Source organism: Plecotus auritus, assembly GCF_963455305.1.
Source record: "Plecotus auritus genome assembly, chromosome: 1".
Classification (NCBI taxonomy): domain Eukaryota; kingdom Metazoa; phylum Chordata; class Mammalia; order Chiroptera; family Vespertilionidae; genus Plecotus; species Plecotus auritus.
Window position 1 is genome coordinate 247607605 of NC_137770.1, and position 23314 is coordinate 247630918.

General features: G+C 65.7%; 1 protein-coding gene across 1 annotated transcript; it reads right to left on the minus strand.

Annotated features, from left to right (window-relative positions):
* Positions 1 to 486: 486 nt before the first annotated feature.
* CFAP99 (cilia and flagella associated protein 99) lies at positions 487 to 23012 on the minus strand. Its single transcript, XM_080656227.1, has 17 exons — positions 22955 to 23012; positions 19803 to 19844; positions 17372 to 17498; positions 13409 to 13553; positions 12935 to 13029; positions 12050 to 12159; positions 10026 to 10197; positions 7886 to 7966; positions 6833 to 6907; positions 6029 to 6097; positions 5626 to 5807; positions 5093 to 5411; positions 3681 to 3822; positions 3432 to 3583; positions 2543 to 2748; positions 812 to 971; positions 487 to 708 (listed from the first exon to the last, which is right to left on the minus strand). Coding segments are annotated over exons 2-17 (2154 nt in total). The 5' UTR covers positions 19805 to 19844; positions 22955 to 23012; the 3' UTR covers positions 487 to 591.
* Between the last annotated feature and the right edge of the window lie 302 nt (positions 23013 to 23314).

Here is a 23314-nt window from a genome sequence, read left to right on the forward strand (position 1 = left end):
TTCTTTGGGTGATGCTGAGGGGATGGGCAGTGCTCAGCTTTGGGTCCTGGTTCTGGGCCAGGTCACCCCACCTCTCAGCACCAGTGTTCACCCCCTGACTAGGGATGGGGGACAAGACCTACTCCAGCCCACGCCCCATGGCTGTTAGGTTTACATGAGAAGAGGCATGAGAAGGGCCAGTTCCCCAGATTGAGCCACTGGCCCCTGGACACAGTGCAGGTTGCAGGTTTCTACATGCAGAGGGGGTTCTGGTGCTGGAAGCCGGGGAGCAGGGCATGGGGGGTGCAGGGGAGGGTGGGTGGCCTTGTTTAGCACATAAAATACGGGCGGGTTGATTTGACTCCAAATAAAGAGCGGGTACTCCTTTGGCATAAGGTGGTCTCCGTCCCGCGTCCAGCGTTCCATCTGGCAACGCCGCTCTGGGCAGGTGGAGCCTGGGGCGGGGCGGGGCGGGGCGGAGGGGGCGGCCGAGCGAGAGGAGGCGCACAGGCGGGTCGCACGCTTTATTACGCGGGGATCTCGGGTCCAGGGATGCGCTGGCCCCGCTCAGGCGACTCGGGGTCTCGGGGTGCAGGGGCGCGCTCCCCCCGCTCAGGCGGCCTCCAGGCGGTTCGCGGGCCCACAGGCCGAGCTCTCCTGCTGCAGCGCCCGCAGCCTGCGCTCGTGGCTCTGCTCCAGCTTCAGCCAGTGCTGCGCCTCCAGCTGCGCCTGACGCCGCGGGAGGGGGAGAGGGTCGGCGCGGGCAGGCGGCATCCCTGACACAGTCCCCCGGCTCCCCCGCCGCCCCCCAGCTTGCCGGCGCCGGGCTCACCCGTGGCTTGGGGCGCGCGGCCCGCGGAGCCGGCGCCGTCAGCTGGGCCGCCTGCCTGCGGCGCTCGGCCACCTCCTCGATCCGGCGCTGCAGCTCCTGCACGCGCTCGTCCGGGGCCGGCGTCGCCTGGGCCGCCGGGGTCTCCTCCTGCCCCCTGGGCCTGCAACAGGGCGGATAGCAGGGGCCTTGCCCGCCGGCGATGGAGTGGCAGGCGGGTGAGGTGCGGGCAGGGCCTCTGGGGCAGGGCTCTGGGCCTCCACCTTTTTGCTCTCTACACGTTGGGAAAGCATCCATGTGCGTGAACCATGTGTATTTGGGGTAAAACAGGGGAAGCTCCCTTTTACCCCTCCCCCCCCAGAAGAAACCCCTGGGACATGGTGCGTCTTTGCAACCTTCCCGCACTGTCCAGGCCATTTCCTCATTTCCTGAAGGAGACGCCCACATAGGCTGGTGGCTGCCGCCTTCCCTTCGAGGGCACATCACAGCCCCCGGCTTGGCAGGTGCGGTTCCCTCAGCCACCCTGCAGCCCGACTGCCCACTAAAACGCCCCCAACGTCCAGCCGGTGCGGCTCAGGGGCTGAGCGTCGACCTATGAACCAGGAGGTCAGGGTTTGATTCCCGCTCAGGGCACAGGCCCGGGTTGCAGGCTCCATCCACAGTGTGGGGCGTGCAGGAGGCAGCCGATCCATGATTCTCTCTCATCACGGATGTTTCTATCTCTCTCCCTTTCCCTTCCTCTCTGAAATCAATAAAAGTATCTTTAAAAATCAATCCATCAATAAATCAATCGCCCCTGATGAACTAATGCCATGGGGTTGGCGCACACAGGCGGGGGTCTGTCAGGGCGGCGGGGAAGGGTGCGGTCTCCCAGGTGCACGCCGCCCTGGGGAGCCGCAGCGGCTGTCCCAGGCGTCCTCTGAATCGTAACCAGGGCAGCAGACACGCGGGACCACAGCACTGGATCTGCGCTGTCCGTCCTTCTGTCCACCCCACCCCGTGACGCTCAGGCACCTCCTCTGGAGAGCTGTGTGTGCCAGCCCCTGGCCAGGCGGCAGTGATAGGACCTGGGTCAGGTCCACGAGTTTGCCCACGGGGTCAGGCCAGGGCCCGAAGGCCAGCCCATCCCGGGGCTGACACCAGCGGCTGCCTGACCGGATGCCATGGACGGCCACGCGGAGTTGGAAAAGTCACCACAGGGTTCCCCAAACAAACAAAAGGGGGTCCTGCACTTGCTCTGGGGAGAGGGGCGAGGGGAGCAGGACGCTCCAGTCCCATGCTGCGGGATGTTTCAAAAGGGAAAAAGTTCCGGCAAACAACTCAGGACCCCGGCGGGCGGCGTAAACAGGACATCAGACACCTGGGGCACCCTGTGAGCCGTCCTGGCTGTGCCCGGGGGCACCCTGTGAGCCATCCTGGCTGTGCCCTGGGCTGCGCTATGCAGGACAATGGCTCTTTTGCAGAAGTGCTCAGGGACAAAGTGTCAGACGCCTGCAGCACTTCCAGACGGTTCTGCAGAGGAAGGTACAGAGCCAGCTGGCTCGCTGGCTGGGGCACTCAGCACAGGTCGGACCATGACCCAGATGCACAAGGACCGGATCTAGGTCATGGGTTCACGCCATCACCGGGTTATTTCCTCACCTTCTCTGCACCCTGAGGCTTGGCTGATAACAGCAGGGATGGAGGCACTGCCTGGGCTGGGGGGTGGTGGGGGGGGTGGGGAAGCGCACCCACCTCAAGGCCGCAGACCTCCCCATGGCCGCGCGGCACAGCGAGATCCGCTCCAGCGCCGCCTGCAGCTCCTGGCTCCGGGCGCGCTTGCCCTGGATGATCTGGTCTCGCTTCTCCTCCTCCTCGCGCTGCTGGGCCTCCTTGAGCAGGGCCAGCCGCTCTCGCAGCTCCACGACCGACATCTCCCCTTCCAGGCCGTACCCCGGGATCTGGGGGTGGGGGGTGGGGGCCCCAAAGCGCCAGAGCCTTGGCCAGCAGCTCAGCTGCCCAGCGTGTCCTGAGCCTGGCCCTGCTCTGCTCCTCCTGGTGCCCCGCCCGCCTTCCAGGGGCCTGGCCCCTCACCCAGGACCCGCCTCCGCTCTGCCCAGTGCAGTCTGTGGGAATGTCCGCCATCCCCATCCGGAGGCTTCTCCAGCCCGGGCCCTCTGCAGCCCCAGACCCCCTGGGGTGACTGCACATCTCAGCCCAGATGGAGCTCACCAGTGCCGCCCCAGCCAGGGCCCGGGACCAGCCTGCCCCGCCTCGCCGTGCCAGCCTGGCCTGCGGTGGAGCTTTGCACACAGGCTCCCCGCCTGCGAGGTCCGGCCTTTGTGAGGTCCTGTGAGGTCCTGCCTCTCCCTGCACCGCCCGCCCTCCTGGGGAGTCCTGGGCCTCCCAAAAGGTGCAGCAAGGTGAAGCCCACCCTGTCCACACCCGGGAGCCCTGGCCCCGTCCTCAGGGGTCACCGAGGTGTACCCCCTTTTCCAGCCCCGGGCCTCAGCGCCGTGGTGTGGGGTCCGCAGCTGGGCACAATGGAGCTCGGCTTGGGTGGAGGCGGGCATCGTGGGCACGCCCTCCCACGGCAATGCCAGGCACAGGGAGCCACGGGGAGCCCCCGGGGCCGCGCACCCACCTGGGTCAGGTCCACGAGTTTGCCCTTGCGCGTGGGCTGTGTCTCCATGGCCCGCAGATGGGCGATGAGCTCACAGCGCCGCCGCTGCTCCGCCCGGGCCGCCTCGGCGCTGCGCTGGTGCAGGGCCAGCATCTCCGCAGTCAACTCCTGGGCTTGGGGCCGAGGGGGCTGCTCAGGGTCCCAAGCAGCTGGGCCGGGGCTCCCTCCGGGACCTTGGCCCTCACTGACTGCACCCCAGGCCCCACCTACCTGCCTGGCGCCGGTCCCGCAGGAGCTTCATCTGCGCGGCCTTGACGTTCTTCTGCTCCTCCGCCGCCTGCTCCACCCGCTCCTGCGCACACCGCTCCTCCTGCAGGCGCCGCTGCGCGCATCGCTGCATCAGCTCCGCCATCTGCTGGGACAGGGCCCGTCACAGCCCCTGCCGACCCGTGTCCCAGGGCCTGTCCCAGCCCCGAAGCAGCGCAAGGTCTGGAGGGCTGTTGGGGGGGGACAGGGACACAGCCAGGGCCTGAGGGGGAACAGGGACACAGCCAGGGGTTGAGGGGGGCCAGGGGCTGAGGGGGGCCAGGGCCAGGGCCAGGGGCTGAGGGGGGACAGGGCCAGGGGCTGAGAGGGGACAGGGCCAGGGCCAGGGGCTGAGGGGGGACAGGGACACAGCCAGGGGCTGAGAGGGGACAGGGCCAGAGCCAGGGGCTGAGAAGGAACAGGGCCAAGGGCTGAGAGGGGACAGGGACAGGGCCAGGGGCTGAGAGGGGACAGGGACACGGCCAGGGGCTGAGAGGGGACAGGGACATAGCCAGGGGCTGAGAGGGGACAGGGCCAGGGCCAGGGGCTGAGTGGGGACAGGGACAGGGCCAGGAGCTGAGGGGGGAGGCAGGGACACAGCCAGGGGCTGAGAGGGGACAGGGCCAGGGCCAGGAGCTGAGAGGGGACAGGGCCAGGGCCAGGAGCTGAGAGGGGACAGGGCCAGGGCCAGGAGCTGAGAGGGGACAGGGCCAGGGCCAGGAGCTGAGAGGGGACAGGGCCAGGGCCAGGGGCTGAGAGGGGACAGGGCCAGGGCCAGGAGCTGAGAGGGGGACAGGGCCAGGCCAGGAGCTGAGGGCGGAGGCAGGGACACAGCCAGGAGCTGAGGGGGGAGGCAGGGACATGCCAGGGGCTGAGAGGGGACAGGGCCAGGGGCTGAGAGGGGACAGGGCCAGGGCCAGGGGCTGAGAGGGGACAGGGACACAGCCAGGGGCTGAGAGGGGACAGGGACAGGGCCAGGGGCTGAGAGGGGACAGGGCCAGGGCCAGGGGCTGAGAGGGACAGGGACACGGCCAGGGGCTGAGGGGGGACAGGGACAGGGCCAGGAGCTGAGGGGAGGCAGGGGACATGCCAGGGGCTGAGGGGAGGCAGGACACGGCCAGGGGCTGAGGGGGGAGGCAGGGCCAGGGCCAGGGGCTGAGGGGAGGCAGGGACACGGCCAGGGGCTGAGGGGAGGCAGGGACACGGCCAGGAGCTGAGGGGGGAGGCAGGGGCCAGGGCCAGGGGCTGAGGGGGGAGGCAGGGACACGGCCAGGGGCTGAGGGGGGAACTCAGGGAAAAGTGACCCAGGGCCAGCTGCGAGCCCATGACCACAGGAGCGCAGCCCACGGCCGGCAGAGCCTGGTCGGCGCCCTCACCGCCTCCTTCTCCTGGGCCGCCCGGCGCCGGTTCTGCTGCAGCAGCTGCTGCCGGGCCAGTGCGGCCTCCTCGCGGCTGAGCTGCCCCTGCAGCCGCCGGCACGCGTCCGCCGCCCGCTGCTCCTCCCGGTCCTTCGCCTGCATCTTCTGCTGCCACTCGAGGAACTCGGAGAAGTCCCCGGCCCCGTCCATGAGCCCTGTCCACCCTGCGCAGGAGCGGCGGGCCCTCACCCAGCAGCCATGCCACCCGCCTGCCCCGCCCTGGCACCGCCTCCACCCACATCTTCCCACCCCCTTCCTCTCCTCTCCCCTCACCTGTCTGTCGGGCACCATCCCTCTGTCCACCTGTCTGTCTCTCAGCCACGCTCCCACCCACGGCCCTGCTTCTGGGCCAAGAGCAGGGGCTGGCGCTGGCAGTTCAGGGGAGGGCTCCCGGGACGGGGGTGGGGGTGGGGGGGGAGGCGGTGACCCCGAGGCCGGTCCGGCTGGGCCGCAGCCTCCTGAGCCTGCTCCACCCAGAGCGTCTCCCTCACTGAGCCGAGATGGTCTTTCTAGGGTGCATCTGTGACCCCGACACCAGCCTGCTGGGCCCCCCCCCTCGGCCTGCCCTCACCCTCCTGCCCCACCTCTGCAGCTCCTTCTCCACCTGCCGCTGGTACAGGGCCCCTTCCCGCAGGATGGCCGTCGTGTTCAGCTTCACTGGGACCTCGTTGGGCTGCGGGAGGAGTGGGGGGCTGAGATGGGGTGCCTGGGGGGCAGCCAGGGCCCCGCCCGCCGGCCCCCACCTCTGCCCCCGCCCAAGCACTTCCCTCTGTGGGGAGGGGCGGGCTGTGTTCACGGCTCTGCTCTGGCCCTCCAGCCCCAGGAGGCGGCACAGGCGAGAGGTGGGGGCTCAGGGACCCCCACACCCACCGACGGGTCAGGAGCACCCCTCACCCGGTAGAAGGTCAGCTTCGGACTCGGGCGGATCAGGGGAGAGTACCGCAGCCGCAGCTTCTTGGAGCCCTGCGGGGGGGCAGGCCAGCACCAGAGTCCGCAGGAGCCCCCCTCCCCCCCCGTCCACCCCCCGTCCCCCCCCCCCCGTCCCCCCGGGGCATTCTGGGAGGCCTGCCCTGCACACGAGCTCACCCGAACCCGGGGCAGCACCTCTGTCCTGCAAGGCACCCCCCAGCCTGTGGGGCACTGGGCTGCCCGGGAGGACCAGGCAGGGCCGGACCGGGACCCCAGCTCTGTCAGAGGGCTTGGCCTCCGACCCGGCTCCATCTCCCCGCGGCTCCGGGGCTGCCCCCCAGCCTGTGCCGTGGGCACCACAAGCCAAGGGGGGGCGGGGGGAGCAGCTGGTAAAGGCCCCATGGGACCTCAGCAGTCACACCCTGTGGGGAGGCTGCGTGCCCATCCCCCCACCTGCCCCAGCTGCAGGGGGGGCCCAGGGGGGGAGGCCGGGCCGGGCCAGCGCCCACGGTGTCCACGGGCCACTCGCCCTCCTTGCCCTGCCCGTCACCCTCTCCGCACGGAGGAGTAAATGCTGAGGGTGGGAGCCTGGCATCACCCAGAGGGACCCGCCCGAGGCTTCCCGGCGGCTCTGGACCCGGCGCCCCTGCCCACGAGCTCACCCGCCTGGCGGGCACTGGGAGCCTGGCCCTCGGGGCTGAGCGGTCCCGGGAAGGCCGCAGGTGCCTCAGAACGGCGCCATTTCCTAGGCTGAGAAAGGGCCCCTGAAGGGCGGGGGCAGGGTGTCACCTGCAGGGGGGGCTCCCCGCGGGCCCAGGGCATCGCACAGCGCATCTCCTCCAGGTTCGCCTTCAGCAGCAGCTCCTGGGGGGCCAACGAGCGGCTCAGCCCCAGGGGCCACCACCCTGTGCGTGGCCCAAGGGATGAAGGTGCGGAACCGGCTCCCTCCTCCCCCTCTTCCTCCTCCTCCTCTTCCTCCTCCTCCTCCTCCCTCTCCCCTTCCTCCTCCTCCTCCTCCCTCTCCCCTTCCTCCTCCTCCTCCTCCTCCTTCCTCCTCCTCCTCCTTCCTCCTCCTCTTCCTCCTCCTCCTCCTCCTCCTCTTCCTCCTCCTCCTCTTCCTCCTCCTCCTCCTCCCTCTCCCCTTCCTCCTCCTCCCTCTCCCCTTCCTCCTCCTCCTCCTTCCTCCTCCTCTTCCTCCTCCTCCTCTTCCTCCTCCTCCTCTTCCTCCTCCTCCTCCTCCCTCTCCCCTTCCTCCTCCTCCTCCTCCTCCTTCCTCCTCCTCCTCCTTCCTCCTCCTCTTCCTCCTCCTCCTCTTCCTCCTCCTCCTCCCTCTCCTCTTCCTCCTCCTCCTCCTCCCCTTCCTCCTCCTCTTCCTCCTCCTCCTCCTCTTCCTCTTCCTCCTCTTCCTCCTCCTCCTCTTCCTCCTCCTCCTCCCTCTCCCTTTCCTCCTCCTCCTCCTCTTCATCCTTCTTCTGCTCCCACTCCCCTTCCTCCTCCTCCTCCTCCTCCCCTTACTCCTCCTCTTCCTCCTCCCCTTCCTCCTCCTCCTCCTCCTCCTGCTCCCTCTCCCCTTCCTTCTCCTCCTTCTCTTCCTCCTCCTCCTCCTCCTCCTCCTGCTCCCCCCTTCCTCCTTCTCCTCCTTCTCCTCTACTTCCTCATCCTCCTCCCCTCTTCCTCCTCCTTTTCCTGCTCCCTCTCCCCTTCCTCCTCCTCCTTCTCTTCCTCCTCCTTCTCTTCCTCCTCCTCCTCCTCCTCCTCCTCCTCCTCCTCCTCCTCCTCCTCCTCCTCCTCTTCCTCCTCTCTGCCTCTCCAGGAAGGCTGGGGTCCCCTGTGGCAGCTCACCTCTGCCTTCCGGCGATTGTAGCTCTTGGTCATTTCCAGCACCCGCGGCTCCCTGGGTGACTGGTAGGTGCTCCTGGGGACCTGGTGGGGGGGGGAGGAAGAGCCACCGTCAGAGGCTGCAGTTGAGGGTGTGTAGATGGGCGGGGCCCCGGGTGGTGGGTGGGAGTGGGCTGTGGTCCCCACCCAGGAGAGGTGGGGCTGGAAGGGAGGCCTTGGAGCTACTCTGGGACCGTGGGTGCTGGCGGTCATCCTGGGGAGGGAAGGACAGGCCAGCAGCAGGAAGGAAGGTGGCCCAGGCCACTGGACCCCGGAGGGACAGGCCGAGGACGCCTGACCGGGGCGGGGGGGGGGGTGGTAGGCGAGGCCAGGAGTGTCATGGGCTCCCGGAGCTGCCAGCGAAGGGCAGGAGCCCAGCGCTGACACAGAGACAGCAGACCCACCACGCCACGGGGCCCTCAGCCACCTGAGGGAGCAGTGTCCAAGCGGGGGCAGGGCAGAGCCGCCGGGGACCCTGGACTCCAGCCTCGAACTCCGCGCCCCCTCCCCTGCGCTTTGAGCAGGCGTGAGAACTCATCCTGTCCAAACCTCAAACCTCCCCCTCCCCCAAACCCCTCCCCAGCCTGACCCTGACGTGGTCCATTCCAGCCCACATGGTCTCGGGGTCCCCCTCGTTACCCCCCAGCACCTCTCTGTCTCCAGCACCATGGCCAAAGCAGTCCGGATGCTTCAAGACTCCGGCCACCACCTCTCACCCTCTCCTTTGCCGCTGCGGCCAGATGGACGGGAGCCTGCCTCGGGGCGTGGCCTGGCTGGCCCAGTGCCTCCTCTGCCGCCCCCTCCTCCCCTCCTGCCCCTGCGTGTGGGAGGGAGGCACCGCCCAGGGCCTTGGTCTGCGCTGCAGCCCCTTCTGAGCCCTGACTCACCGCCCACTTTCTTCACCCCACGGCTCTCACCTCTCACCTCCGGAGGCCTGTCCCAGCTGCTCTCCCGACTGACGGCAGCTCCTCCTAGACTTCTCACCCGTCCCTGGGTGGCCTTCCCTCAGCGCTACCCCAGCTAACACACCACTCGTCCTGTTTGCTCTGAGTCCACCCTCCCCGCCCCCAGAGGGAATGCTCCTTGAAGGCAGGGCCTGGCACACGCTCGGCCTCCCTCCATACATGCTGAGTGAGTGGGTGAGTGGACTGGAGTGGGCCCTCTCCCAGGAGGCGAAGAGGGTCCTGGGCATGGAACAGGGCTGGGAGGCTTTGGGGGAGGCGAGCCTGTGGCTCCAGCACAGCTGCCAGGGACCCCAGGGGAGATGGCTGGCCACCAGCATCTCACAGTCCAGGCTGAGAGGCACACACACAACTGAGGGTCAGGGTGGGGCATGGTGGAGGGCAGGCAGGGGCCAGGCAGAGTGGGAGAGATGCAGCTGGAAGATGACCAGAGACAAAAACACTGAGCCTGGGGATCGGAGGCCAGAAACATTGAGGGTCCTACCCATGGGTAACTGTGGGCTTGCTCAGCAACAGACCCCGATCATCTGTCCACCCACCAATCCATTCATCCATCATCCATTCATCATCCATCATCCATCCATCATCCATCCATACATCATCCATCATCCATCCATCCATACATACATACATCCATCCATCATCCATCCATACATCATCCATCCATCATCCATCATCCATCCATCCATCCATACATACACACATCATCCATCCATCATCCATCCATTTATTCATCTATCCATCCATCATCCATTCATCCATCCACCCATCATCCATCCATTCATCCATCCACCCATCATCCATCCATCCATCATCCATCCATCATCCATCCATTCATTCATCCATCATCCAACCATCCATCCATCCATCCAATCATCCATTATCCATCCATCCATTATCCATCCATTATCCATCCATCCACTCATCCATCATCCAACCATCCATCCATCCATCCAATCATCCATTATCCATCCATCCATCCATTATCCATCCATCCACTCATCCATCCATCCATCATCCATCCATCCATCTAGCCACCATCGAATGCCCCTGTTCTGGTCTGAGCCCAGCCGCCCCTGGCCCACAGGGCCCACTCTCCCAGCCTGGATGGCCTGTGCCCACTGCAAATGGCTGGCACTTACTGGTCTTGGCTTGGCCACAACAGGGACAAGCTCAGGCACTGGAATGGCCCGGGGCCTGGGAACAGTCAGGTTGAACTTCTTGGGCTCCGTGGCCTTGGCCTTTGAAGGAGGGGACTGAATGGCCGCCGCCCCCTCCAGCTGGTTGATGAGTCCCTGGACCTCCGGCTGCCATCTTGAAGGCAAAGGTGAGAAAGGTTGTTGAGGCTTCCTTCTAAGCAGGCTGGCAGTGGGGCCCTCGAGACCTGAAGGGCCCCCAAGAGCTTGGCTCGGCCTCACGGTGGGGGTGACAGTGGAACCCCCAGCCACTCTTCACTGAGTGCCTACAGCTGGGCAGGTGCTGCACCACCCACACCGAGTCTTGCAGAGCGGTATGTTCTGGGACAGATTAGGAAACTGAGGCCTGTGACATTGCTGTCTTAGGGAAGTGGGGAGCTGGGAGGACAGGGAGCGGGGAGCTGGGAGGACAGGGAGCGGGGAGCTGGGAGGACAGGGAGCGGGGAGCTGGGAGGACAGGGAGCGGGGAGCTGGGAGGACAGGCAGCGGGGAGCTGGGAGGACAGGGAGCGGGGAGCTGGGAGGACAGGGAGCGGGGAGCTGGGAGGACAGGCAGCGGGGAGCTGGGAGGACAGGCAGCGGGGAGCTGGGAGGACAGGGAGCGGGGAGCTGGGAGGACAGGGAGCGGGGAGCTGGGAGGACAGGCAGCGGGGAGCTGGGAGGACAGGGAGCGGGGAGCTGGGAGGACAGGCAGCGGGGAGCTGGGAGGACAGGCAGCGGGGAGCTGGGAGGACAGGGAGTGGGGAGCTGGGAGGACAGGGAGCGGGGAGCTGGGAGGACAGGGAGCGGGGAGCTGGGAGGACAGGGAGTGGGGAGCTGGGAGGACAGGGAGTGGGGAGCTGGGAGGACAGGGAGTGGGGAGCTGGGAGGACAAGGAGTGGGGAGCTGCGAGGACAGGGAGTGGGGAGCTGCGAGGACAGGGAGTGGGGAGCTGCGAGGATGGGACCGAGCAGACCCCGCTGCTGGAATCCAGGGCCTCTGAGGATGAGCCGCAGTTGGGACGGGAGCTACTACTGGCTGGAGGAGGTGGCAGGGGCAGGAAGCCCAGGTGGGGTGCCCTGGAGCAGGGGTTTGGAAAGGGCCCTGCTAGGCTGCCCAAGGCCGGGTCCCCCTTTCATGCCCCCACACCCCATGCAGGCACAGCTCACCATCACCCACCTGGCTGGTCTCCCCTCCTGGGGGGCTCCCGGGGGCAGGCAGCAGGGTTTGGAATGGCTCCTGTCCCCCTGAGGAGCAGGTTACTAGAGGGAGGGAGTCACGTCCGAGGCCAGCAGGTGGGCAGGGACAGGCTGTGATGGGCCGGCCCCGGGAAGGCAGGGGAAGGTTGCACATGGGGTGGTCGGGGGAGGAGGGCAGCTGTCAGATGTGGCTCTCAGGGCCCAGCAGATCCAGCCACAGGTGAGAGCCCTGAGGGTGGGCACCGTCCAGCGCGGTTGGGACTGAGGACGTGCCGTGCCCGGGGGGCCGCCTTCCACAGGGGGGCCGCCTTCCCTGGACCGGGCCTCCCACACACGCTGACCCACATGGTCTGCCTGTCCCAGGAGGGTAAGGTGGCTCCCCATCCTATTGGAGGGTGAGCAGTGGGGGCAGCCGCACCCAGGCCCCAGCAGCTGCCCCGCGGAGGCCAAGGGCAGGGCCAGGCCACCGTGCTGGCCCTCCTGCCCGCACCAGGGATTCTGGCACTGCCCGGGCCTGGCATGAGGCGTGGGAAGGCAGCGAGGCAGCTGTGGGGTGGCGGGCCCAGCAGTGGTGCCCTGGAGGCGCCAGACAGAGGTGTAGGCCAGAATCCACTGGGAGCTCCCCACCCCACCGTACCCCCTGAATTTGTGGGAAGAGGCCGGGCAGGCCTGGAGCCCCACAGGTCCCTGCAGGTCCCAGCCCTGCCTCACCTGAAGCTCCTCACCCCTCCCGCCCACCTGTGAGCAGGAAGGGACCCCCCTAGGCCATCGGAGTGGGCGCAGCCCCGCCCACCTCAGCAGGGGGGCCGTCCAGGTCTTCACCAGCTCCTTCTCGTAGATGAGGCTCCACTCGTCCTGCACCCACGAGTTCAGGTTCAAGGGGTTGAAGAAGAACCCGAGGAACTGACGGAGGAGTGGGAGGTGGGGGCTCGGCCTGGCACCCACACCTAGTGCCCCTCCCGGGAGAGTCCGTGCCCAAGGGCAGGTGGGGCTAACGCAACCAGGAGAGGAGACCAGCGTGCACGCCAGGCAGGAGGCCCCTGGGGACAGACCTCCCTCACCCGCCCTCATGCTGGGCTGGGGCGCCCACTGTGGGGGTGCTGCCCTCACCAGACGGCTTCTGCTTACAGTGTCTGGCTCTTGGGTCAGCCCGGCTGGAGGTGGGCTCACTGGGGGGCCCCGTGCCCCAGCCACTCCCTAGAACCTGGAGGCCTGCACCCCACTTCCAGGGAGTTCTTGGAACTGCCTGCCTCCCCATCCCTCCACGGGCTCTGGAATCCACACGTGGACGGGACAGCCCTCCCCGCCCAGGCAGTGCCAGTGGGAGGGTTCCGGGAAGCCACCTGTCCCCCCAGCCCTTGCCCAGGACAGCCATGGCTTCTGAGAGCTGTTCCCAGCTCCCACCCTCGGGCTGACCATCGGGTTTCAGAAGACATGGGACCCCGTTAGCTTCCCAGTGGCGGCTGCCACCTGATGGGTGGGGTGGGGGGGGGGCAGCTGCAGGCACAGACGAACCGGCTGGCTGTGCCCCACCGGGCGGCCCTCTGCACCGCAGGGGCAACGCACAGACCCCTTGTCGGAACACAGGACAAACCAGCAGCTTCTCTCGTTACGAGCTGGGCAGGTGCGGCCGGCCTGGGACAGACCTTGCCCGGGGCGGCGGGGCCTGGCGGCTCACCTTGCGCATCTTGTCCGCAGGCTGCGACCTGACGATGCTGCTGAAGAGCTGGAAGCCGAGCTCCTGCAGCTGGAACGTGGCCAGGTAGCAGGTCACTAGGGAGACAGGGCGGCGCGTGGAGGGTGTGCCCGCGAGCGGGGGCTGGGGTTTGACCTCGGGGAGTCAGCCAGAAGCACTGCCGGGGTGCTGGGGGCGTAACCAAAGGCCGAAGCCCCCCGTGGCCCCGGGCAAAAGCTGTAACCAGGACACAGTGGTACGGGCGACCTCGTCCCAGACGGGGGCATTCTTAGTTTCAGAGCGCTTCCCCCACGCTCGCTCGGGGACGAGCGTTGCTCAGGATTTCAGCTGGTCAGTCCTGAGCAACGCATGGCCTCATGCCACTGGGACCCCCCGCTCCCCCCCCCCGCCCCCCCGGGCGGCGAGGGCTCCGGCAGGGACGGTGGCACCGTCTGTGGGTGACCCGCGCGGGCTTACCCAGGAAGCGGTTGTAGTCGGCCCACAGGCAGAGCCGGCCCTCCTGCGCGTAGAAGGCGTCCACCACGACCGCCAGCGGCTTGCGGTACTCCAGGCAGCCGGACAGCACCTCCAGGACGAAGGCCTGCTTCCTGAGGCTCAGGGCCTGCGGGAGACACAGGCTGGGCGGGGCCGCGCCGCCTTCGCAGCCCTGGAGGGCCGAGGACGGGGAGCAGGGGCGAGGGGGTGGGCAGGAATGGGTCCCGTGGGTCCTGGGTAGCGATGGCAGGTGGAGCGAGAACAGAAATAAACACGGAGAACCACCAGGCGTTGGAGGGAAGGAAGGGCCGCCCCGTAAGCCCACCCACATGTGGTTGTTAGGTTTGATGGAGCAATTGAGTCGATACCCCTCCCCCGGGAACTGGCTTTTCAGGTCATTTCACTATGGCCATTCCCTTTGCTGAGGCCACATTTCACTCGTGCTGACCACTTCATTCTCTCCCCTCCGGGAATGCATAAAGAAGTCTCCGCCCAGAAAAAAACTGCCCTCACGGGCTGCTGGAACCATCCGGGCTCAGCCACCCGGTGTGCGGATGATCCAATAAATTCATAATCCCTCACCACGCTGGCCTCCTTCGGCCACCTAACAGTGGTCCCAGAGAGTCAACCAAGAGCAGATGGAGGGCTGGGGGTGGGGCGAGGCGGGGCGGGGCGGGAGCGTCCCTGTTTAACGGGGACAGAGTCTCAGTTGGGAAGATGGAAAGTCCCGGAGGCGAGGGTGGTGACTGTGCTAACGCCGCTGACCTGTGCGCCTAATGACGGGTGAGACGGCCAATTTTATGTGTGTATTTTTCACAATAAAAAAAGAGCAAGCTCCTGCAAAAGTTGTTAAATGAATGAATAAAAAATTCCCCCCCCCCCAAAAAAAAAGAGTGACAGCAAGGGAAGGTCCTGTGGATGCTGTCCTGTGGCCAGGTCACTGCTGCTCCCTCCAGAGTCCCCGGCGGCTCTGCGTCCGGGTTCCCCAGACATGAACCCCGAGGCTCACAGCACAAGGCCAGCTGCCGAACTCCCTGCCCCCCTCCTCCAAGGCCTGCCCGCCAGGCTCCTGCCCCCCCCCCCCCCCCCCCCCGGCTCCGGGCTCCCTGCTGACACAGCGAGACTCCTGCTCCAGCTGCAGTAACAGCGGCTCCCCCTGGCTCGGCCTCTGTGTCAGAGGGCCTCAGGCCCGCCCCACCCACCTCGCTGCAGCATCTGAGTCCTTCCTGATGTCTCTCTCACCCATGTCCCATCGGAGGCGAGGGGGTCCTTGCGGCTCTCGGCCCTTCCTCTTTCCCACCCCTCAGTCTGTCTCCAAACCAGCCGCCAAGAGGCTCTTTTATTTATTTTTATTTATTTATTTATTTATTTATTTATTTATTTATTTATTTATTTTTTTCGCCAAGAGGCTCTTTTAAAATAGAAGTCAGAGCATGTCCATCCTCCCTCAGGACATTACAGGAGGGGCCGTCCGATGGCCAGCGAGGCCCTGTGTGGGCGGGGCCCGAGTCCCCGCGTCACCGCCGGTCACGGTCACCCCCGTCCACTCCGGCTGCACAGCCTCCCTCTGCTTTTCTAATAAAGGGGTGTCTCCTCAGGGCCTCCGTGCAGGCTGTTCCTTCTGCCTGCACGCTCTTCCTTGCAGGCATGCTCCCTGCTCCTGTCGGGTCTTTGCTCAGATGCCACCTGACCTGGGATGCGTCCGACCACCCGTCTGACCACCCGTCCCGCCAGACACTGCCCAGGCCCCTCGCCCAGCAGCACCCCTGCTGGCGGATCACCCTTCCCTGCTAGGATGTCAGCTGGGTGCTCACCAGATGGGGGAGGGAGCGCCTTGCCCCCAGGGGAGAGGGGTCCCGCTCTGGGTTGGCTCTGGTCTCAGCCACCAGGTTTCTGCCTCAGGTTCCCCTGACCCCTGGGCTGAGCCCCGACTGGAGGGCACCGGCCCCAGGCCCCCCTTGAGCTGATTCCACGTTGTCAGAGGCGGGCAGGGGGAGCAGGCCGGGGAGAAAGCAGCCATCACAGGGACGGCGTGGAGGTGTGTGACTGTGGACGCCCGCCGACAGCGCCTGTCCACGAGGCTCGGACCACAGCCGCTCCACCTGCCCGGGTCACGCCCGCGTCCGGGAAGGTGAGTGTGTTTTTCATAAGGTCAGGCCCTTGAGTCCGCGCTGCAGGCCCTGAGCCATCAGCCCCAGCCAGGCGGCCGGGCAGGGCTGCCCCGGGCCCAGGGTCCCGCGCACGCAGAGCCCAGCAGGAAATGACACCCGCCCGCGTGCCAGGCTTAGCCCACGGCCAGGTCCACGCCTCTGGGGAAGATCGGCCCCGCCCGTCAGAGAGGGGTGACTGAGGGGGTCAGAGGGCGCCAACCGGGTCCACCTGGCGGGGCCAGCAGAGGGTCCCTGGGGCTGGGCTGGGAGGCAGCAGGGAGAGGCCCGAATCGTGCCCCTGCTCTGGAGCGGGCTCCTAACGGGGCCCGCCTGCCAGCGAGGCCAGAGGGCTGTGGCCGCCCGCGGGGCCTGAGTTCGGGGATGCAACCCCGAGCCCCTCCCTCTTGCTCTGCCCACCTTCCCTCCCGTCTGGCTGGGGCTGAGTTGGGCCTTTCCCCCGCTGGCCGCACCCCTGGATTGGGCGACTGCCGGCTGCCGGTCACCTCTCGTTCGCCTGCCCGGAGCCCACCTGCCCGCTGCCTTCGCCCAGGGTCGTGGGAAAAGCATCCCCCAACGATTCGTGGTCACAGCCCGGCCCGGTCACGTTATGAAATGAGGACACTAGCTGGACTGCTTCTGCCTGAGCGGCGGGCAGCGGAGGTCAGAGAGCTGCGGGACTGGGTCCGAGGGCTCTTTCAAAGCTGGAGCAATGGCCGCAAGGGGTGGCTGAGGGGGAAGCCAGGGGCCTGGGGCCACAGCCAGGGCAGTGGCCGGGGGGGGGGGCTGCAGGCGGGCTCTGGGGAGCAGGCGGCAGGATGGGGTGCCCTGCGCTGCAGAACGGGTTAGGCCTGGGGAGCTGGGTCAGGGTCAAACTCTCTCCCAGGTCCCAGAACCCCTCCGGCCCCGATGTGCATGCCCGCCCGCCCGGCCGGCCCCGGGGCTTCCTACTGCTACACACAGGGCCCACCCAGGAGGGCGCAGCAGAGGCCACACCTGAGCAGGCGGGGGGCTGCGGGGTCACCTCCTTGGGGGCCACGAGCTCTCCTTGGAGGCCCTGTCAGCAGCGCTAACAGCCAGGCTGCAGCTGGCGGTGAAGGCAAACGCCGTCAGTAACGCGTCTGCCACAGCAGCCCCGATGGTGGTGGTGACGGGGGCTCAGGCCGGGACCATCGGAGCAGCTTTCCCTGCTCACGGGGCGTCCTGCGCCTGCTCCATCTAACGGGTGTGCCCCCCGGCCTGGGGCGGGACCCCTGCAGTGCAGGCACCTGCCCCCAACAGCTGGCAGGTGGACAGAAGGACCTGTGAGGGGAGGCCTGAGGCCGCCGCTGGGGTGGTGGGCGCAGCTGGAGCAAGGACAGACCTGCGGGACAGCCATCTCCACGGGGACGTGAGGTGGGCCGTGCGGGGAAGAAGGGCTGGGACCCCCGAGGGGGGCTGAGCTCGGGTGGGCCGCCCCGAGGCCTTGGGGACCTGGCCAGTTGGCGGACAGACACAGCACAGCAGGGGTTACGGCCCAGGGCAGCTGGCTGCGGCACGACGGCACACCGTGGGGCTGGGGCAGCGGGCAGGGCGCCGGGTGCCCTCTAGCCGACTCTCTTCTGTTTGCAGTCGGGGACAGCAAGACTGAGGACACGGGAACGGCACCGGGGCGACTGGGGTTCTGTCCCCAGCAGGTGACCCACAGGCCCGGCCGGCCTCGTCTGTGTCAGGAGGAATCCGAGGCTGCTCCCTCCCCCGGGGGGCTGCTACCTGGGGTGTTGCCGAGGGGTCCCGGCGCCCGGCCACGCCAACCCACCTGCAGGGAGGCGGCCGCATCCTCCAGGAGCTGCTCGGCGCTGTCCTTCTCCGGCTTAAACCGGTTCAGCTGCTCGATCACAGTCTCGATGCATTTCCCGTGGTACCCCATTTTCCCGGGAGGCGCCCTGCAAGCAAACCCCACAGGTCACACCCTCCACGGCCTCCAACCCCAGCGGCCAGGACCCTCACCCACATGACAGGAGGCCGCCGGCATCCCGGCCCTCGCACCTGGCGGGGAGACGTGAATGGGAGTGGGGGCCCTGCTGTGGCCGCCCCGGGCCACCAGGGGTCCTCAAACTTTTTAAACAGGGGCCAGTTCACTGTCCCTCAGACCGTGGGAGGGCCGGACTATAGTTTAAAAAAAAAACTATGAACAAATTCCTATGTGCACTGCAGGCCCGGGACGAGTCAGCTGCTAAGCAGGACAGGCAGCGGCACCGGGCGGGCCGGATCAATGTCCTCGGTGGGCCGCGTGTGGCCCGCGGGCCGTCGTTTGAGGACGTCTGTCATCCTCTGCTGCCCGGCCCAGGCTGCCCCCACGGGTCCCCGAACCCCACAGCTGTGCACAGGCCGGGACCTCAGCCCGGGGCGCAGTCAGGGTTACTCCACGGGCCCTGCCCCGCGGGACGTGGGGCCTCATCACAGAATGCCAGGGCAAGAAGACCTCAGGTCACCCTGTTCGACACCCCCATTTTCTTAATTTATTTTGTTTGTTTTTCAACACCCCCATTTTAAAGATGAGGGAGCGAGACCCAGACAGGGAGCGCAGCGGCCGTGGCCGGGCCTGGCATGGGCTCCGAACATCCTGGCGGCCCATGGGCTGGAGGAGACGGTGTGCCCGGTGCCCCTGGGAGGCCCGGGAGGGGCTGTGGGGTGGGGCTGGGACCGGCTGCTGCTCAAGGGGCGGGCTTCCTCTCAGGCCCCGGTTCCACGCTGGCCGGGCCTTCCTGGGCACCAGCTATTGGCCCAGCCAGACCGCGCCCTGGGGCGGGGGTACCCAGCAGGTGCCACGGAGGAGGTGTCGATGGAGTGAATGGCAGAATGTAAACACACAGAGGACCACGTGTCCTAAACGGCGGCGCCCTCAGTTTAACCTGGAATGTGCCTTTGACATCCAGGGCCAGACCTGCCCGAGGCCACGTTAGCGCTTGGTAAGCCGTCGCTTTCACGGATCCTTTGCCTTCAACCAAGTCCGGCTTTCCTCATTTCGCTGGGAAGTCACGGGGGCCGCGATGTGCTTACTGAGCACGTACACGTGAACGAGAACACAGCTGTGTCGAGCCGGGGAATGGGGTTGGGGGGCCAGGCTCCCCACCCCCTGAGGGGTCGTCCTGCCTGTGGAGTCCCTGAGGCCCAGCACCTCCGCCTGACCCGTGACCCCTGGGGATGAGCCGCAGCTGGCGAAGAGGCACCCGTCAATGTGGGGCTCGCAAGGCAAGGAGTCAACCAGGATAAAACGTCTAATCCATAGCCCGGCCGGCGCGGCTCAGCGTCGACCTGGGAACCAGGAGGTCAGGGTTCGATTCCTGGTTGGTCAGGGCACATGCCCAGTTGTGGGCTCAGTCCCCAGGGGAGGGCCCTGCAGGAGGCAGCCATCATTGGTGATTCTCTCATCATTGATGTTTCTCTCTCTCTCCTTCTCCCTTTCTCTCTGACATCAATAAAAATACATTTTATGTTTTTATTATATATAATGTTATAAACAATGTTCTGGCCCCTGTCCCCCTGTGGTGGTCATGGGGGGGCTACCCTAGGAGGGGCCCTCGCCCCGCCTTCCTGTGTCTGCCTTGAGCTCGGCTCTGCCTGGAGGAATGACCCAGGCCTCCTGCACCTCACGAGGCGGGGACAGTGGTGGCCTGCGTGTGTGCAGTGGGAGCGTCCCCTCCCGTCCTGGAGCCTGACCCCTGGAGAGAGGGCGGTCCCAGGGGCCGGTGGTGATGAGGCCAGTCAGGGAGCAGCCAGAGAAACAGCCACCCTCCCCAGTGCAGAGGGCCCGGACTGAGCGCAGGGGAGGGTGCCGGGGTTGGGGCGTCTGTGGAGGGTGGTGGGGAGGAGGGAGCAGCCCAGCTGGGCTTGAACCGTCCCTTCTGCAAACTCCAGCCAGCAGCGGCCACGCCTGGAAGGTGCTCATCGCAAAAGAGGCTCTCAGGTTACGGATTCCCACGACAATCAGCCTATACAGCCATGGGCAAACTACAGCCCGTGGGCCAGATCCGGCCCGTTGGGCTGTTCTATCCGGCCTGCGGAGCCGAAAGAGCGGAGGGTTCTCTTGCTCTCCCCTCCGCTCCTTTACTTTGAATTTATATTAGTTCACACAAACACTCCATCCATGCTTTTGTTCCGGCCCTCCGGTCCAGTTTAAGAACCCATTGTGGCCCTCGAGTCAAAAAGTTTGCCCACCCCTGGCTATGAACTTGTCAAATACTCACATCTTGCCCTGGCCGGTGTGGCTCAGTGGAGAGAGCGTCGGCCTGCAGAATGAAGGGTTCCGGGTTCGATTCCAGTCAAGGGCACGTACCTCGGTTGCAGGCTCCTCCCCGGCCCCGGCCCTGGTCGGGGCGCGTGCAGGAGGCAACCAGACAACGTGTTTCTCTCACATCGACGTTCTCTCTGTCTTTCCCTCTCCCTAAAAAATCAATGGGGAAACACCCTCGGGTGAGGGTTACAAAAAGCACTCACATCCTCTGGGTGGGAAACGCTAGTAGGTATTAATGTGCGTCCAACTCTGCTGCGTGCCTTCAGCACCCCGGCTTTATTTATGTGATATTTTTGCAATCCTCACCCCAGGACGTGTCCCCTGATTTCAGAGGGAGAGAGAGAAACATCCACCTGCTGCCTCCTCTACACACCCCACCAGAGATCCAACCGGATGTGCCCTGACCGGGAATCGAACCCGAAACCTCTCAGTGCCGGGGGTGACGCGCCAACGGACCGAGCCACACCGGCCGGGGCTCGGCTTTACGTTAACGGTGTGAAACCAGCTATGCGGGCAGCGGGATGGAGTGCCCACGTGTGCTGATTTTTTGGGGGGGTTGATTTTTAACTTCACTAATCAGGACTTGACACTCTCAGATGCAAGGAAACTCCGGGGTGGGCTGGGCCGACGCTCCCCTTTCCTTAGCAAATCCGACAGAAACGAGAGTTAAATTTTACTCCAGACAAACGAGTCCAACACCCTCAAGCACCAGAGACGCTTCCTTCGCGTGGATCCCAAATGTGTCTTAATTAAACAGACTCCGTTCCGGGCTTTTAATTCTGATGAAAGCCAGTCTCCCAAGGGCTGCTGCCAAGTCATGCTCTGACGGCTTGCGCTTAAAGCTGGTTGTTTTTCTTTTTCTTTTTTTAAAAATATATTTTATTGATATTTTACAGAGAGGAAGGGAGAGTGATAGAGAGCCAGAAACATCGATGAGAGAGAAACATTGATCAGCTGCCTCCTGCACACTCCCCACTGGGGACGCGCCCACAACCAAGGCACATGCCCCTGACCGGAATCGAACCTGGGACCCTTCAGTCCCCAGGCCGACGCTCCATCCACTGAGCCAAACCGGTCAGGGCAAAGCTGGTTGTTTTTCAATCGACACTCTCCCGTTCCTCCCGAGGAAACAAACCCTGATTTTTCGTTGAGCCTTTTGCAGACTCCCTGGCAGCTGGGCACAAGAAGTGACAGGGTCGGCGACGTAGGGAACGTCTCTGGGTCAGGGAGGGGCATACCCTTCTCATCTTTCCATCCTGCTGCCTGGACCCAGGAGGGGATGGCAGGAACTCGGGCAGCCATTCTGCGTTGCGAGGAAGCACGGTAGGGACGGCACAAGAGCAAGCTAGAAGGGCCCAGGTCCCTGAGGAGTTTTGGGGGCGGCCACACCTCCCAGGATCGCCTCCCTCTGGATGTCCTTTACGGAAACGTGAACAATCTTAGTTAGGCCCCCGGTGATGCTGGCATTTTCCTTCCATGCAGCCGAAACCAATCCTGACCCACACGCCCGCTGCCCTGAGGTCAGCCTTCATCCCAAGCAGCTCCAACTGGGCAGGAGCCTCTGAGCAGCAGCAGCCGTCCCCGCCTTGGAGCCAGTCAAAGACAGACGCCGGGAACAGTCCAGCCCCTGTCTGCCAGAGGTCTCAGGCTGGGCCAGGGGGCTGGGGGAGGGGCGGGTTTCAGGGGGAAGGTGGAGAGCACAGTGGGACACGCGGAGTTTCAGGGGATCTGTCATACCCCTAACTGGCAAAGAACAGGGGGGCGGGGCGTGGGCTCCCAGGGCAAGGCCCCGGCTGGAGATGGGAGTGAGGGACAGGTTGGGAGAAATGGTTGTTTGTGAAACATGACCGCAGGAAGTCGCCCGAAAGGACGGAGATGCTTCCCAGGACCAAGTCTGGAGGCTCTCGTGATGGAAGGTCAGAGAGCCAGAGGAGGCGTCGGCCAAGGAGACAGGGAAGAGCCACAGGGAGCGGCAGAGACTGCGGTGACAGGTGACCCGGGATGGGTGATGCTCCCGGCCAGTAGGACAGTGTCTGGGAGGGGAGCACGCAGCGGGTCACCTGCTGCTGCAGCTCGAGAAGAGGCGGGCTGAGCTCCCATCACTGGGTTTAGCAGCATCAAGGTCAGGGACGACTTGATGGACAGCCTCGGAGGAGGGGCTGGGAGTGGTGGGTTCAGGAGAGACGAGGCTGAACGGGACTGGAGATGAGGGGGGTACGCTTAGGGGAACCACGGCTGGGTGGCAGCTGGAGGCCAGCGGGGAAGTCAAGCAGGGTCTCAGGCACGGACGTGGGTGACCACCGGCACCCAGAGAGGAGGACGGGGAGACATCCATCTGTGGCCTCCGGTACTCACCCCAACCAGAGGTCCAGCCGGCACGGCATGCACCCTGACCATGAACTGAACGCGAAACCTTTCAGTGCACTCAGGACACTGCCTGCCCAGACTCACACTGACTTTAACGGAACAGAGGGGCCGGGGTTCCAGCACCATCCGGACACCCCCACCCTGTGCCGGGGTAACAGGCAGGAGCGCTGAGAGCACATTCTCTCTCGGGCAGGCGCCACTCCCCTCTCCTGCTCCTAAACCACCCCATTTCAGAGCAGCCGGAGGGGGCGCTGGGCGGGGGCAGGGAAAGCGCGGGCTGTAGGGGGGCAGACCCGGCCCTGGATCCCCTCTCCGGGCCAGAGCGCGGCGACCTCTCTGTGTCTCATTTTCCCCGGCTGACAGTGGGATTTAAAGCGAACCCCCATACTTGTTTTCAGCGTCTGCTCCGCACATGATAGGTTCTCAGATTTTGGTGACTGTTTTTATGGGTTCAAATTGGGGCACCGTTGCGGGGGGGGGTGTGTGGAATAGTGGATATTGGGGGAGGGAAAATAGTGAATACGGGGGGAATTACCCTTTTTTTCCTTTAAGTTTGGTTTACTGTGGCTATTAAAAAAAAGAGCGCCATTAACTTTAGTCAAGGAGCTGGGAAGTCCAAAAAGGTGGTGACCGAAAGCAAGGACGCGGGGAGCTGCCCGTAGGTGGTGGGGCGGTGCGGATGCGGGTGCGGGCACAGCCTCGCCCCTCCACTCCGGCCCCACCTCTCCGCCTCCGTACCTGCCAGCGGGCGGCTCCACGGCGCTCTCGCACCTTCTTTTTCGCCTCCACCCGCCGCCACCGGGGCTGCCGGCACGAGAGGGCGCGAAGGGACCCGGGAGTGTCGGTGGGTGCCCCGCTTCGCTCCTGCTCCGCTGGGATCCTGCAAGCACCCGGGCGTCTGCCGCAGGTGGGAAGAAGGGCGTGCCGGTTGGGTGTCGTCGCCTAGCAACCCGCATCACGCTCCGGCGCCGTAGCGAGAAGACTACAACCCCCAGAATGCCTTGCGCGCACGGCGCGGCAAAGGGCACCGCGTACAGGGCCCCGCCCCTGCGATGCCAGACGGGACTTGTAGTTTCCAGGCCCCGCTAGGCGCCCGGG

Bases quoted from the DNA above. Each gene is read 5' to 3' on its own strand.
- CFAP99 (XM_080656227.1), bottom strand. The intron at 12,160-12,934 runs GTGAGCCGCCAG...CTCCTCCGTCAG, and splicing joins CTGCGGACAAGATGCGCAAG to TTCCTCGGGTTCTTCTTCAA. The intron at 709-811 runs GTGAGCCCGGCG...CCGCGGCGTCAG, and splicing joins CCGCGCGCCCCAAGCCACGG to GCGCAGCTGGAGGCGCAGCA.